The 16747-nt window shown below is 40.8% G+C and overlaps 1 protein-coding gene across 6 annotated transcripts in view; it reads right to left on the bottom strand.

The window, feature by feature from the left end:
• Positions 1–16747, bottom strand: part of smg1 (SMG1 nonsense mediated mRNA decay associated PI3K related kinase) — a 247249-nt gene that overhangs the window by 38472 nt on the left and 192030 nt on the right. For all 6 annotated transcript variants that reach the window (XM_041777927.1, XM_041777929.1, XM_041777930.1 and 3 more), the window contains 3 exons: positions 9774–9992; positions 3964–4157; positions 2296–2468 (listed from right to left, as the gene is read on the bottom strand). In XM_041777927.1, coding sequence (XP_041633861.1) covers positions 2296–2468; positions 3964–4157; positions 9774–9992 — 586 coding nt within the window. The remainder of the gene's footprint in view (positions 1–2295; positions 2469–3963; positions 4158–9773; positions 9993–16747) is intronic.

The following is a 16747-nucleotide window of genomic DNA, read 5'->3' as shown; positions in this document are numbered from 1 at the left end:
AAAGAACTCCGCTCAAAAACTACTCTCAGAAGAAGGATTTAAAAAAAACCTACTCAAGTACATGTATCGTGTTACTACCAACCTCGGCCCATGGATGACATTTTTGCCCAGTGTTTCTCTTATGGTTGAGTAATGAACACTGACCTTCACTGAGGCCAGTGATGTCTTGGATGTCTTTCTGGGTTCTTTTGTGAACTCCTGGATGAGTCGTCACTGCACTCTTGGAGTAATTTTTGGATTGCCAACCACTCCTGGGAAGGTTCACCACTGTTCCCAGTTTTCTCTATTTGTGGATAATGGCTCTGACCATGGTTCGCTGGAGTCCCAAAGGCTTGGAAATGGCTTTGAAACCTTTCCCAGACCGATAGCTATCAATCACTTTGTTTTTCATTTGTTTTTGAATTTCTTTGGATCATGGCATGATGCGTTTCTTTTTGAGATCTTGTAGCCTACTTCACTTTGTCTGACAGGTTCTATTTAAGGGATTTCTTGATTTAACAAATCTGGTGGTGATCAGGCCTGGGTTTGGCCAATGAAATTGAATTCAGCTTTCCAAGAACCGTGGTTAATCACAGTTAACTCATGATTTGACAAGGGGGGCAATTACTTTTTCACATAGGGCCAGAAATGGTTTGGATTTGTCCCCTTTATAAATAAGATAATCATTTAGAAACCGCATTTTGTACTTACTTAGGTTCTCTTTGTGAGATAACAACATTGGTTTGATGATCCAATACGTTTAAGTGTGATCAATATGCAAATCCGGAATCAGAAAGGGGGCAAATACTTTTTTGCAGCACTGTAGGTCATGATCAGACCTACAACAAAGCCTCTTGGACCTATGCCCAAATCCCAACAGGAAATCCACCAGCTTCATCACAGTTTGACAATAAGGCATTTTTTATGGTGCTAAATGACTTAACCCTTTCATCCCCAAAGCCCCCATATCTTGGGCTAGCTCTCCTCTGAGGAAAACCTTTAAAAGGCAGTCTCAGAGTCCATGGACAGAGTCCTGTCACACACTGTTTGAAGCCCACAAATCACGGCAAACTAACAAGCACATTTTCCATCTAAACAAAACAACTCAGACCACCACCAGTAGAATGAAAAGATGTAAAAAAAAAAAAAAACTACTGTTCCTCTAAACACAGTACTTTACTGCAAACAAGGCACTCTCAATACTTGGACAATATTTCATGCCAGTGACACAGGAGATGTTTACCCTAAAAGTGTAAACATTTGTAGGCAGAAAAAAAAATCACTTATGCTATTTTCCATCTTTATTAATCAGTCCCTGTAACTTCTACAGGGATTTTGCTGAAATCTGTTAAGAGTTATCTTTACATTGATGCCAAGCTTATTCACGTTGACTCTGTAGTTGCAGAGAAATACTCACTTGTATTTCAGTATGTCTTTTTCAAGCTTGAACACTGAAAAAGAGCCTCAAGATGAAAGGGTTAAAGCTCCTGTAACTTTGTAAAAACTTGATCCTAAGTTCTTCAACATTCTCAGGTAAAGCAAAAAATATCATAGTGCTCCCTACTGGCAACAGGAAGTGAAAAAAATGGGTCATATCTCCACTGACCAACTTTTCTTAACCCCCCCCGGCACACTGTTCAACCCAGGTTAATGAATTTTGGGTCTGCATATGGATCATCATCATCAGACCTGCAAAATGTCTCATTGACCCATGCCAACATCCCAACAGGAAGTTCACCAGCTTCACCGAAATTTCAAAATAATGCCTCTTTTTGGAAAATTATTCACCGATGTAACTTTGGGGGGATCATTCTATGGTCTTCAAAGTTTTATGGCAATACAACAGTATCAAACTCGCCCACATGAAATCAGCTTATCATAGCGCCCTCTACTGCCAACAGGAACTGACTCAAATGGGTCATTTCTGTATTCCTCTTGGCGTGTTGAACCTATCATGCTCTGATTTTCACCTGAAGTCCTCAATATCTGTCTAGACATTGACATGCTTCATTAACAGATGCCCCTGTGATCATGGAAACCATTTTGATCCTTCGCCATCAAACATGTGGGTGTAACTCTAATATAAAACATCTAATTTCATTCTAATTTCATACATATGACCCAGGTCTGCCTCTCTACAGATTTCAACGTTAATTTCATGGATTTTCTGTAGCATCCCCCACTGTAAGATGCCAGTAGCACCTTGAAAATAAAATGTCTAATCTTTTAATTTTACATGATAAATAACCTTTTTTTTTTTTTTTTTCAAATAGTCCTTCTTTTAAATTTATGTTCTCATCTGTGAATGGAACTTACCCAGATCTATGGAGCTGCTGATGTCTTGCAGAAGGCTGGCCAGCTGGGTGGCCTCCAGGTTGGAGAATGCTGCCTGGTACTGGGAGATCCACTGGTCTAGGTCAGCCACCTTACTCTCAATGGCCTCCTGCATAGACAGTTGCCGTGACTGTAGCTGGGTGTATTCAGAGTACCTGTGGAAAGAAGGCCAGAAAAATAAGATTTCATAATATTATACAGCTTTTGTGAGCTGTAGGTCTAGCTTCTAACTGTACAGGGAAAAATCTGGAACTCAAGCACTTCACAATGAACATAAAAAATTAATTTAGTTAATTGTGTGATTCAAAAAACAATAGGGGTGTGACGAGATCTCTTGAGATCAAGAGAGATTTCTTGTTGCGGAAAAATCTCGCAAGATCAATATTGCGCAGACAGTAGGAGCAACAGCTGTCCTTACAGAAAAAAAAACCAAACTGGAAGTTATAAAAGATCACAAAGATGCCCTGGACTCTTTAAATCTGTTCGTGAGAGAGCCTATGAAGAAACGGAGCTGATCCGTGATCCATTAAAATGACCACTACAACCCCCACCCCCTCCTTCTCATGCGCTACGTGGGGCCGCACATGATCCGCCTTTGCATAATGAGTTCATCATAAAGGTCCGAAATGACGAGATGCTGCTGCTGGTTACTTGTGCAGTCTCTGTGAGGAGAATACAGCGTTTGTTTAGCTCGTGTATGCGCGCAGACTCACTTTTAGTGCCGCTATTTGTGACTTTGTAACTTTGAGTCGCTGTATCGTCATGTCTCCTTCTCGTCTCACCGTCTGTCAGTCACACGTCCATCAGCTGTTGGCTGTGGGTATCATCAATCAGACGCGTAACATGAGTAGCTGCAGTAAACTTAGCAAAACAAACTCTGATAGAGCGCCACAGAGTCCACCGTTAGCTCCAAACAGCAAAGTTCTAACTCCAGTCAAACGCACTCACTCACCAACGCACACACATTAACACACACACATCTGACGCATCTGTGCGTCGTGTCCAACACTGTCAAAGCTGATATGAGAAAAAAGACCACAAAATGATAAAATAATCTATTTCTTTAAATTACAGCGAACTTTTTAACATGAAATATTTTTTTTGAGTGTTTTAAATATGGATGTACCTAAAGAGGATGAAAAATAGTTTGATTTTACTGATGCAGCTCTTTATATTTCAGTCTGTAAACAGTGCTTAAAGTACTTTCAAAATAATCTAAATGCTTTTATTATATGTAATTAAATATAATATTAAATATAGTTATTTTAATTGTAGCAATGAGTGCACAGTGTAGTAAATTAACGATTTTGTAGACTGTTAAAATGAAAGGTTTGATTTGAAGAACATTAAACTATACAGTTTGAGTCACAAGACATACACAGACAAGACATACTTTCTGGAAGCATTGATAGCCTATTCCGTACAACAGGAAATAGCTTAAACATTTTTGAATATACCTGAATGTTTCGCAATTATCACTTTATAAAGGACATATCATCCACTCATATATTTTTTTCCCAAAATTAAAAAAAAAAGGTGTAAAATCTCGTCTCGTGGGCCTAAATCTCGCCTCGTCTTGTCTCGTGAGATAAGCGTCTCGTCACACCCCTAAAAAAACAACTTCTCAATATGTGACGTGCCATCTCAGACCTTTGCTCTAGGGTAAGGATTAAATGGTCAGGATGATTCTCTGCCCCCTCCAAAAAATGCATCTCTTCCTGTAGCTTGGTTTGTAGTTTCTCTCCCTGGCAGAGCAGCTCCTGCAGGACCAAGTACTCCTCAACAGCCTCCTCCAATTGTGGCAGCACTGTCAGCATATCATCACGATTCTTAAACCAGTTTACCTGCAAACAGCCCAGAAAAAAACATTAAAAAAATTTCAGAATATCAAAGACCTTGTAATGTTGCTTGAGGGGATTAGAGGAACAGTAGTAAACAAACTAGTCAAGATAGGGGTTGTTATTCATACTTATGGCGTAGAAATATTTGGGGTTAATGACAGAAATAGGGTTAAGAAAGTAGAACCTAGACAACTGACAGATAGATATGTTCGTAAAGGAGAGGCGACAGTTAAGGAAGCAGTGAGAACGACCCTACAGTTTTTATACTAGGCGCAAGTGTGCTGCCTGTTGGTCGTATCTCCCAAAGTATGTTTGTACCAGAAATTTTACCGCAACAAACCCCTCAACAAGTGACTTGATTTGGCAAATATTGGAACTGTGCCGGGAGCTTTTCAAAAGAAAAGCACAAACCAGAAATTCGGCATAATTTATACTCAATGTTTTTGAAATAATAATCTTATAAATCTCATGTGGTAAAAGCAGTAATACATTGAATAAATACATCAAATGCAATACATCAGGAGCTGGGTGACAGAGCGAGAGAGGAGCTAATAGGTTTATAGGAAGCTTAAACCTGTGGCTCTTCTCTGTATTCCAGAGATGATCTTTACAAGAAATTGAACTAAAAAGCCTACCTTGAGCCGTTTAAACACTCCATCGGGTGCTAAATAGCTAAGACTCCTTATATTAGCTTGCTTCTGGACAGAAATCCTCCTCACTCTTGGACAGAGTGATAAATACTCCCAAACCTTGTTAGTTGGTTAGTCGTTAGTTGCAAATATCAATCCAAAGTTGAAATCCACATTAAAGAGATAATGTTAAAGAACATGGCATATGTAAAATTATGATGTGTTTATTTACGCCTTAAACTTTTGGCCATGAAAGGGGGTTGAAGTTGAAATGTTTTTATGATGTGTTCAAATGGCACTCGAAGAAAATTGGAATTTTAGTTTTTAGAGAGAAATCTGTAAAAATCTGTCCTTTTAAAGCTGACATTTTTATTTAATTAGCAGTATAAAATAGATGTAAAGCATGATTTCAGTAAAAAACACTGTTGTCTCTTTTTTCCACCAAAAATACACAAATAATGCAGTTAATAAAATAATATCGATAAAGAGTGCAATCATAAAGGAATGTTAATAAGAGTACCAATATCAATTAAAATTAATGATCAATAATAAACAGATCCTTTAATCCTTGAAAATAAAATAATAAATTTATACATTAATAAATCACATCAATGAAGCCCACCTGGAAAGCTGGAATGGCTTGAAAATATACATAATTTAAAATAATTTGGCTCTGCGTTTTAGGTACCAGGGACTCATCTCGGACTCCAACATGGGTAATGGGCACTTGACTCAGACTCAGGTTAAGGGGACTCAACTTGGATTTTTCTTTGGTGACTTGGACTTGACTCAAACTAAAACACTGGGGACTCGTGACCTGACTCAGACTCTAGGTTTAACTACAACACTGTGTAGAGCACAAGTATCTTGTGTTTGCTTCAAATCCAATGTTTTTTCTTTTAGATCATCTGTGTGAACTAAAACTTTGGACTCCCTGTTCTTAAAATTGGTTGGAAGTAGGGATGGGGATTGTTCATTTTATTTGACAACGATGCCCTTATTGATGCTCCTTATCAATCTGAACTCTTATCAATACCACTAACAATCCTTTTCAGTTGTTTGGTGGTATGACAAAATGACAATACATTTTTAACAGAAGTAGTAAAAGCCAAGTAGAGCTTGATTTCAAAAGACAAAAGGTCATGATTCCATATGTTATGTCTATTCTATAATGCTGAAAATCTTTCCTGATCTTTACAACTGTATTTAAACAAGTTTCTTATAAAAAAAAAAGATTTTTAATAATGTGACATTAGAAAAAATGTTTAACTTAGTATTTCCTTATAGTCATTTAATTGAGCTGACCATTTTAATTAAGATTAATATGTTAACTAAAGACTACAAAGTTTAAGAGAATTTTTCAGTGTTGGTTTCAGCAGATGAGCGAGAAAACTGCCCTGAAGCAGTACTGAGGTAGTATTATGAGTACATGCTACTCCCAGAACAGTTAGTTTTTTTTTCTTCAAGCCAACAGTTGGCACAGCTTTTGTTTTGATTCACTGTAATATGCAGATTTGCTTTGAGTTTAAGTTCCAACTCATAAGAACTGATGTACACCTATGTTTTTCTAACAGTGATAAAATTAAAACAGCATTATGCCACAAAACCTGTTAGACTTGATAGAAGTATCAATACACTAAAACCTTATTGATTTTCAGGTGTTAACAAAACAGGGGTACACAGTATGTAGCCTCGTTTCAATCTCCATCCTTATGTGGAATTACTGTGTACAATATTCTACTAGCAATATAATCCAAGGTCATACAAAAGTATAAACTTAGAATTCAACACATTTAAGTGGTTCAAATTTAAAAATCCCATATTTAAGCTGTGTTTAAAATCATACTCCCCTCCAACCCCCCACCTGCCACCTTGTCGTGGTGGAGAGGTTGGCGTGTCTCAATGATCCTTGGAGCTAAGTTGTCTGGGGCTTCATGCCCCTGGTAGGGTCTCCCAAGGCAAACAGGCCCTAGATGAGGAACCAGACGAAGTGCAGCTCGAAAACCTTATATGGCGGAACAACACGACGGACTCCAATCTCTTTCACCCAGACGCAGGTCACCGGGGCCCCCTCCTGGAATGGGGTCTCGATGGTTGAGTGCCTGGGGGGGGGGCATAGAGGTTTGGAGCAGTGTGAGCTGGGTGGCAGCTGAAGGCAGGGACCTTGGTGGTCTGATCCTTGGCTTCGGAAGCTGGCTCTAGGGATGTGGAACGTCACCCCTCTGGTGGGGGGAGGAGCCTGAGCTTGTGCATGCGGTTGAGAGGTACCAGCTAGATATAGTTGGTCTCACCTCTACACACAGTTTGGGCTCTGGAACCAATCCTCTTGAGAGGGGTTGGACTCTTTTCCACTCTGGAGTTGCCCTTGGTGAGAGGCGCTGAGCAGGTGTGGGTATACTGATTGCCCCTGGGCTCGTAGCCTGTACATTGGGGTTTACCGTGGTGGACAAGAGGGTAGCCTCCCTCCGCCTTCGGGTGGGGGGACGGGTCATGACTGTTGTTTGTGTGTATGCGCCAAACAGCAGCGCGGAGTACCCACCCTTTTTGGAGTTGCTGGAGGGGGTGCTGGAGAGCGCTCCTTCTGGGGACTCCCTCGTTCTGCTGGGAGAATTCAGTGCTCACGTGGGCAATGACAGTGAGTGTCGTCAAACTTGAGGCCACATGTCCTGGACACTCAGGTAAAGAGAGGGGCAGAGCTGTCAACTGATCACCACCTGGTTGTGAGTTGGCTCGTCTGGTGGGGGAAGATGCCGGTCAGACCTGGCAGGCCCAAACGTGAGTCCGAGTGGGCTATGTTCTGTGCCTCTATTGTCAAGGCAGCTGGTAGGAGCTGTGGCCGTAAGGTGGTCGGTGCCTGTTGTGGCGGTAACCCCTGAACCTGCTGGTAGACACCGGTGGTGAGGGATGCCGTCAAGATGAAGAAGGAGTCTTATCGGGCCTTTTTGGCCTGTGGGACTCCAGAGGCAGCTGACAGGTACCGGCAGTGCAAGCGGTTTGTGGCTTCAGAGCTTGCTAAGGCAAAAACTTGGAAGTGGGAGGAGTTTGGAGAGGCCATGGAAAACAACTTTCGTACAGGTTCAAGAAGATTCTGGCCCACCATCGTCTCAGGAGGGGGAAGCAGTGCACACCTTGTATGGTGGGGATGGTGCACAGCTGACCTCGACTCGGGACGTTGTGGGTTGGTGGAAAGAATACTTCGAAGACCATGAGGAAGCAGAGTCTGGGGGCTCGGGTGTGGGCTCTTCCATCTCTCGGGCTGAGGTCGCCGAGATGGTCAAGAAGCTCCTCGGTGGCAGGGCCCCAGGGAAAGATGAGACCTGCCCTGAGTTCCTCAAGGCTCTGGATGTTGTGGGGCAGTCTTGGTTAACACGCCTTTGCAACATTGTGTGGACATCAGGGACAGTGCCCCTGGACTGGCAGACTGGGGTGGTGGTTCCCCTCTTTATGAAGGGGGACCGGAGGGTTTGTTCCAATTATAAGGGGATCACACTTCTCAGCCTCCCGGTTAAGGTCTATTCGGGGGTCCTGGAGAGGAGGGTCCATAAGATAGTCGATCCTCAGATCCAGGAGGAGCAATGTGGTTTTCGTCCTGGTTGTCGAACAGCTCTACACTCTTGGTAGGGTCCCGGAGGGTGCATGGGAGTTTGACCAACATGTCTAGTGGACCTGGAGAAGGCATTCGACTATGTCCTGCGGGGAATCCTGTGGAGGATGCTCTGGGAGTATGGGGTAGTGGACCCCTGTTAAGAGCTGTTAGGTCCTTGTACGACTGATGTCAGAGCTTGGTCCGTATTGCCGGAAGCAAGTCAGACTCATTTCCGCTGTGGGTTGGACTCTGCAAGGGCTGCCCTTTATCACTGGTTCTGTTCATAACTTTCACGGACAGAATCTCTAGGCGCAGCCAGGGCTTTGAGGGGGTCCAGTTTTGTGGCCTCAGAATTAGGTCTATGCTTTTTGTGGATGATGTGGTTCTGTTGGCTTCATCAGGCCACGACCTTGACCTCTCACTGGAATGGTTCGCAACCAAGTGTGAAGCAGCTGGGATGAGAATCAGCACCTCAGAATCTGAGGCCATGGTCCTCACTCAGAAAAGGGTGGAATGCCCTCTCCAGGTTGGGAATGAGATCCTGCCCCAAGTGGAGGAGTTCAAGTAGCTCGGGTTCTTGTTCAAGAGTGAGGGAAGAATGAAGCGGGAGATTGACAGGCGGATCGGTGTGGCGTCAGCAGTGATGCGGTCTGACGTGGTGAAGAAAGAGCTGAGTCAAAATGTGAAGCTCTTGATTTACTTGTCGATCTATGTTCCTACCCTCACCTATGGTCTCAAACTGTGGGTAGTGACCAAAAGAACGAGATCACGGATACAGGCGGCAGAAATGAGTTTCCTCCGGAGGGTGTCTGGACTCTTCCTTAGCACTAAAGAGTAATAAAATCACTTCCTGCTAAGCCAGTTGGGTCAGCATGACGATTAACTTTTATTTAATTGATTATTTTAACTGACAGCACAAAATGCTATATCGTGGTTGTCTGTTAATCACAGGAAATGGAAAAGAATAGATATTGCCCACAAGAGGGTACATTGCCTATAGATCTCTCAATATATACAAGGACATAAAAACATACAGTCAATAAAGCATCCAACATGACTTTTGTCATTTTTGAAAAGGAACTCAATGCTGGTCTTTGTTCTTCTTTTAATGAAGAAATGTCAGGTTCTATAAAACTGACACTACAGTAGCATCAACGCTAGTCTCTTCCACCATAATTGCACAGGCCTCTTGTCACTGCTTGCTTACGTCTATACTCTGCCACACCTAAATGTACTGCCTCTTACTCCTGATTGGTCCCGTCACTTTCTTCCAAGGCCTAATCTGTTCAGATGGGAGCTTTGCAAAATGGATTTGCCAGTGAGAAACACAGAAACAGATGAATCCATCTGCTTTGTAAGGTTATGAAATGGGCAAATCTTCAGTTTATATTTTCAGAACCTTACCTTGATCTCAGCCACCCTGGAAGAAAAGAGAGAGCGTGTGATCTCTCTCTCCATTTCCCTCTTGCTCTGCTTGCTGTCAGTCTGTTGGCCTCCTCCTCCATACACTGCACCAGCAAAGCCCACCTCACCCCCAGCAGTCCAGTCTACCAAAGGATCATAGACGAAGGCCTCAAGCAGGGTAAGTAAGGTCTCCCTGCCCCTGCGCATCATTTGAACCACCTGAAATAACACATAGGACTTCAGTTTTAATTTCATTAAGCAAATTATGGTAACAAAGTTTGTCAGTGATCTTTGCATTAAAGAAGATAACATTGACACTGATGAAGATTAACTTAATAGAGACCATAAAGAATAAAAACACTGAAATCACATTATTTTAGTTCTCACCAGACTAAAATTGATAACTAGCTGACAAGTTGAATAATTTGACCAAGCAGCACAGTCACTGAGATCTGCTAGGTACTATAATATCAGCAACCCTTTAGGGCTAAGACTTATCTTTACAGTGATGCACAAAAAGCTGTATTCTTTTTTTGCTTAACTGTATGCCAGGTCTAGGGCCTTCATTTATCAACAGCTTACATGTGTACATAGAAAGTGTATCTGAACATTCCCATTTCCTAAAGAATTTTTTAGAATTATCAGCACAGCACAGACAACACACACACACAGAAACTGAACAGAACACTGAAATACAAAGTATACAAATAATGCATACAAAGCATGCATTAAGTGATGTCAACATTCATACAGTTTTGGTTTTGAATTATATAAATTCAATTTAATTCAATTTAATTAAAACACAAAATTATTAGATTTTTTAAAGCATACGCATTGAATTATTATTGTTAAACCTTTGAAAATCAGCAGTGACAGGCATTTGATATATACAACACCTATAAAAAGTATTCACCCATTGGATGTTTTACTCTCATTGATTTTATAAATCAACCACGGTCAATATAATTCTGATACTTTTTGACAAAAAAAAAACAACAAAAAAATGTTTTACTCTCAAAGTTAAAACAGATTTCTACTAAGTAATGTTAATTCCATAAAATATGTAAGAGTGTGATAAGTGACTGCATATACACTTTATTGGCAAAAGTATTCAATCACCCATCCAAATAATTGAAATCAGGTATTCCAATTACTTCCATGGCCACAGGTGTATAAAATCAAGCACCTAGGCATGCAGGCTGTTTCTACAAACACTTGTGAAAGAATGGGTCGCTCTCAGGAGCTCAGTGAATTCTGGCGTGGTACTGTGATAAGATGCCACCTGTGCAACAAGTCCAGTTGTGAAATTTCCTTGCTCCTAAATATTCCAAAGTCAACTGTCAATCGTATTATAACAAAGTGGAAGCAATTGGGAATTACAGCATCTCAGCCATGAAGTGATAGGCCATGTAAAATGATGGAGTGGGGTCAGCAGATGCTGAGGTGCATAGTACTCAGATGTCGCCAACTTTCTGCAGAGTCAATCCAAACTTTACGTGACCTTCAAATTAGCTCAAGAACAGTGCCTAGAGAGCTTCATGGAATGGGTTTCCATGGCTGAGCAGCTGCATCCAAGCCATACATCACCAAGTGCAATGTAAAGCTTTGGATGCAGTGGTGTAAAGCTCTTGTATTGAATAGACTATCAATGCTTACACACAGTTTATCTGGTCTAACTCTGAGTTAAACTGTACATTTCTTTTAACTTCTTTTTATTGGGATTTTGTGTTTTCAAAACAATACAGAAAATGATACACTATAGTATAGTTTCAAACATTCTATTACGCTGGGAAAAGAAAAAAATCAATAATAATCGTAAAGAAATTTTTTTTATAAAATTAAATAAATAAATACAATTAAACAATTTAACAAGATCAGTCGTCTTGCTAACAGTGTCACATACCCAATCATGTTGTTTTAGTTACTTGAGAGTTGTACAGTAGTAGGTTTCACTCCAAACAGTGCTAACACTGAATCTGTTTCTGTGAAACCTCAGATAGATTTGAAATATCTTATTCCAATAGTTAACAATTTGTGGGCAACCCCAGAGCATATGTGCTAGACAGGCTAGACTTTGTCGACACCTTTCACAGGATGGACTCACTGAAGAAAACATTTTGGAGAGTTTCAGTTTGGACAAGTGCAGTCTGTGTAGTATTTTAAATTACAGAAGTCCATGACTTATGCATACAGATGAGGAGTGTACATTGTTCTGGGTCTTTTTCCATTGGTTGTCCAAGATTTCCACACCTAGATCCTCCTGCCAGGCTTCTCTTAGATGGTCCAGTGTGGCTGTACAGTCTATTTGAAACAGAGGGCCATGTATTTTGGATATAGATCCTTTTTTAATTGGTCGGACTGGAGTAGTGTTTCCATGATGGATTCAGGGGGCTGATGGGGAAACGACAGAAATGTTCTCTTAACAAAGCAAGAGATTTGTAAATATTTGAAAAAGTCCCTATTGTGTAAATGAAATTTATCCCGCAACTGTTGGAATGTGGGAAAAATCTTACGAATATATAAATCTTTTATGGGGTGTAATCCTTTATGGTACCATTGGATAAATGTTGGATCAGTAAAAGATGGCCTGAGTATATGATTATTTATGAGCAGAGTCAACACAGAGTCTTTCTCCCAACCAAAATGTTTTCTTATCTAAAACCAGATTTTACTGAATGAGAAACTACTACATTTCTGACTTTTAAGTCAGAGATAGGTAGAGGTGAGTAGACCATTGCCTGGAATGAAGAGGGATGACAGCTATGATTTTCCATCCTTCACCAATCAACCCCCCATGTGTGACACCAAAAAGACATGGATCCTATATTGCATGACCAGTAATATAACCGAAAGCAAGGCATTCCCATCCCTCCTAGCCTTTTTGACCTTTGTAAAAACACTTTTCTGATTCTTGGGGTTTTCCCGTTCCAAATATACAATACAATAACTTTATTTATCCCCGCAGGGAAATTCAATTGTCTGGAGTTTCTCTCATCTGTTTACGGTAGAATTATAAAGTCCAGTTGCTGATGGAATGAATGATTTTCTAAATCTTTCTGTCCTGCAGTGCAGGAATAGGAGCCGTCCACCACCATTACTTCTTTGGTCATTTGGAGATATGAAGTGGATGATCTATGTTCCTCAGAATGGCCTCCACCTTCTTCATTGTGCGTCCCTCCACCTCATCCTCCAATGAGTTCAGCTTGATTCCGACCACAGAGCCAGCTTTTTTCACCAGTTTGTTCAGACGCCTTGCATCCTTGTGTTTTACACTGCCTCCCCAGCAGGCTGTAGCATAAAACAGAACACTTGCCACCACAGACTGATAAAACATCTGCAGCATCTTACTGCAGATGTCTATTGATCGGAGTCTTCTCAGGCAAAAGAGGTGGCTCTGCCCCTTTTTGTAGATGAAGTCTATGTTTGTAGACCATTTCAACTTATCATCCAGGTGTACACCTAAATATTTATGTGATGTCACCACCTCGATGTCCACACCACAAGTGTTCACTGGCTGAAGAGGGGGTTTGGATCTGCGGAAATCTATGATCATTTCCTTTGTCTTTGAGGTGTTGAGTAGGAGGCAGGTTTTGTGACTCCAGTCACTGAAGGCACTTATCAGATCCCTGTATTCGGCTTCTTGTCCATTTCTGATACATACCACGATAGCACTGTCATCTGAATATTTCTGGATGTGGCAGGACTCAGTGCTGTATTTGAAGTCTTGAAGTACAGTGTGAACAGGAATGGAGCCAGGACTGTTCCTTGTGGAGACCCTGTACTGCTCATTAATGTCCCAGAAACACAGTTCCCCAGCCTGACAAACTGTAGCCTTCCTGTAGAGGTGTCCTGATCCGATATTGATATTGGATATCGGTCCAATATCAGCAAAAAAACGACTATCGGATTACATGGGATTACATCTAAAATCTCCGATTTAAGCACTCCAATACAAGCAGTCCATTCCAGACTCCGCTCCAGCACTTTTAACCAGCAGCGCCACAGGATCCAGCATGCAGAGCCCACGTGATCACAACAACAGCGTGCTTGAGTGCTAACCAGTGCTAACCGCTAACACAGTAGCAAGGAGTAGGAGTGATGTTGGCCATGTCGCAGGATTTTTCGTTAAAGTCAGATAAAGAACTTCCACTCCCACTTCCGAGCCTTGTAAAGGCTTTGTATTGGCCTCCAATAAAGATGTTGTAATATGATAATATTATAATAGATAATATGGATAAGGTAAAATGACAATGGGAGCGTGATCTGGGTAAAAACTTACCACTTGAATAATGGGATACCATAATATGCAAGACAAACTACATATCAAAATGTGTACGATATAAACTTATACAGATGAAGAGTTTACACCGAGCATATGTAACTCCACACAAGATTAATAAAATGAACTCTGAGATGACATATTTGTGTTGGCATGGTTGCGGGAAGAGAGGCTCTTTAAAACATTTGTTGTGGGATTTTCCAGAAGTAAAAATATGTTGGAAAGGAGTCCAAAATATGTTAAGCGTAATATTAAAAGAAGACATAGCAATATGCCCACAAGTGTGCTTGTTGGGAGGTGAGGTGGACGGTGTAAAATCTGCAGAAACACAACGTCTGTTAACATTGGCATTCCTCTCTGTTAAAAGAATTATACTAATGAATTGGAAAGTCCGGAAATTGAATTGTTTTTGTCTACAAAACTGGCTGAAGGACTTTGTAGAACTTATAATGATGGAGCGTGCAGCTTCAACCTTGCAGGGACTTTATAGAGACAGCTTAGATGAAACATGGACCAATAAGAGAATACATAAAGAAGATGCATTTAACTTAAGTTATAAGTGATATCCCCTTTATTTATTGAACGCTAAATCAGGCACATTTATTTTTTACATTTATTTGAATTGTGTAATCAGAAAGCTGAAACCGTTGTAAGAAATATGGATCATGAATTCCTGAACAAGCTATTACATTGATGTAAGCTAAACTGTACTCTGGCAAAATGTCTCTGTGTTGTATACATGTATTGTTTTTGTAATGTGATGTACTGTTTTGTGCTTGTGATTTGTGTCTGCTTGTTTTTGAAATTTAAATAAACTGTTAAAAAAAAAAAAAAAGTCAGATAAAGACATTACAGCTGAGTGCAAAACTTGTCATGCACAAGTTCCCTGTGGCAGCAAAGAACCGGGGAAGTTTAATATGACCAACCTCATTGGGCATTTGAAGAAGCATCACAAAAAAACAGCATGAGGATTTTCACAAAACCACGAAGAAACAACAAGGCTCTGGCTCCTTCAAACAACTGACGCTGTCCGAAACATTTGGAAAGCGTGATAAACTCCCAGGGACGGCAAAAAGGCATTAGTTATAACAGAAAAGATCGATGACGAGCCCCTGTCAGTGGTGAGTAATGTTGGGTTCAAACGCTTGATTGAACCTCAAGCCTATTTTTAACCAATGGGTTACATACATTTTGACCTTAAACATAAGCATATTCTACAATTGAATAGAATACATCAAAAATAAATTAGACAAGCCTGAAAAATGATCTCAATAAATCCAATAAAAACAAATCATACTTGTAAAGTGCAAAATAACAAATGAAGTTCACCTCACTTATTTTTTACTGCCAGTATATGGTGGGAACAACTGAGGGCAGGGGAAAAAAAAACCCACAATTTTTTTACTATTGTCTAACTGCTCAAAGTTAAGAGTCCACAGCTCCAATTTCAAAATAAACATCTCACTCTAATAACAAGAGCAGAAAACAAATAATAATCAGTTGACTAAACTCCTAACAAAACCCTTCCTACTCCTCCATCTCCACTTTCTGCAGTCCGAGCATGATGTGGAGATTCTTTTTTAAGAAGATAAGCATTTCGGCTTTTCACACCCTGTCCTCACACATTCATGCTCACAGAAAGAAACACAGTATAGACAGGCTTGTCTAATTTATTTTTGATTTATTCTATTTAATTGTAGAATGTGCTTATGTTTAAGGTCAAAATTTATGTAACCCATTGGTTAATAATAAATGGGTCAGTTTTTCTCATACCTACTGTTGCTGTCTTGTTCTCTGAGTACTATCACTTGATCAAGCCTTTTCTAACATTCCATACTACAAAATAAGTAACAAAAGTATGTATGATTCATGCTGATATCGTATCACTCAAGGCTGAAATATCGGTACCATATCAGAAGTGAAAAATCTGATCGGGACATCCCTACCTTCCTGTCAGGTAATCTGTGATCCAAGAAACACAGGAAGGATCCACTCCCATCTCCATGAGCTTGTCTTTAAGTATGGTAGGTTGGATGGAGTTAAATGTGTTTGAAAAATCAAAGAACATGATTCTCACATAAACGCCAGGTACCTCCAGATGAGACAGGGCACGGTGAAGCATGGAGAGGATGGCATCATCCACATCATCCGCAAACTGCAGGGAATCGAGTTTGTCTTTGATCTCAAGCCTCAGTAGATGTAGAATCAGTGAGTTTTCATGATGTGTGAGGTAAGGGCAATTGCTCTTTAGTCATTTGGTTCAGCCGGACATTTTATTTTTGGTACCCGTACAATGCAGGATGTTTTCCACAGAGTAGGCACCCGCCCCAGCTGTAGACTCAAGTTGAAGATCCTGTGGAGAGGTTGACACAGTTGTGCAGCACAGTCTTTAAGCAGCCTTGGACACACACCATCTGGGCCAGCTGCCTTCCCAGAGTAAAGTCTCCCAAGCTCCAACCGCACCATTGTCTCTGTGACAGAGAAGGGTACAGGTGCTAGAAGGGAAGTGGCTGCAGCTGTGGAGACATGTGTAGGAGACAGAGAAGAAGAAGGAGGAGCTGCAATGGAGATTTCCATATGTCGAGGAGAAGAAGGAGGAGCAGCAGTGGAAGTAGGTGTGTCCACAGTGTCAAATCTGTTGAAGAACAGGCTGAGTTCTTTCCACATCACCCACTATTGGCTGTCTTTTCTTTTT

This window comes from Cheilinus undulatus, linkage group 21 (genome assembly GCF_018320785.1).
Source record: "Cheilinus undulatus linkage group 21, ASM1832078v1, whole genome shotgun sequence".
Taxonomy (NCBI): domain Eukaryota; kingdom Metazoa; phylum Chordata; class Actinopteri; order Labriformes; family Labridae; genus Cheilinus; species Cheilinus undulatus.
The sequence above is the reverse complement of the archived record's forward strand: the minus strand, read 5'-3'. Positions and strand labels throughout refer to the sequence as shown.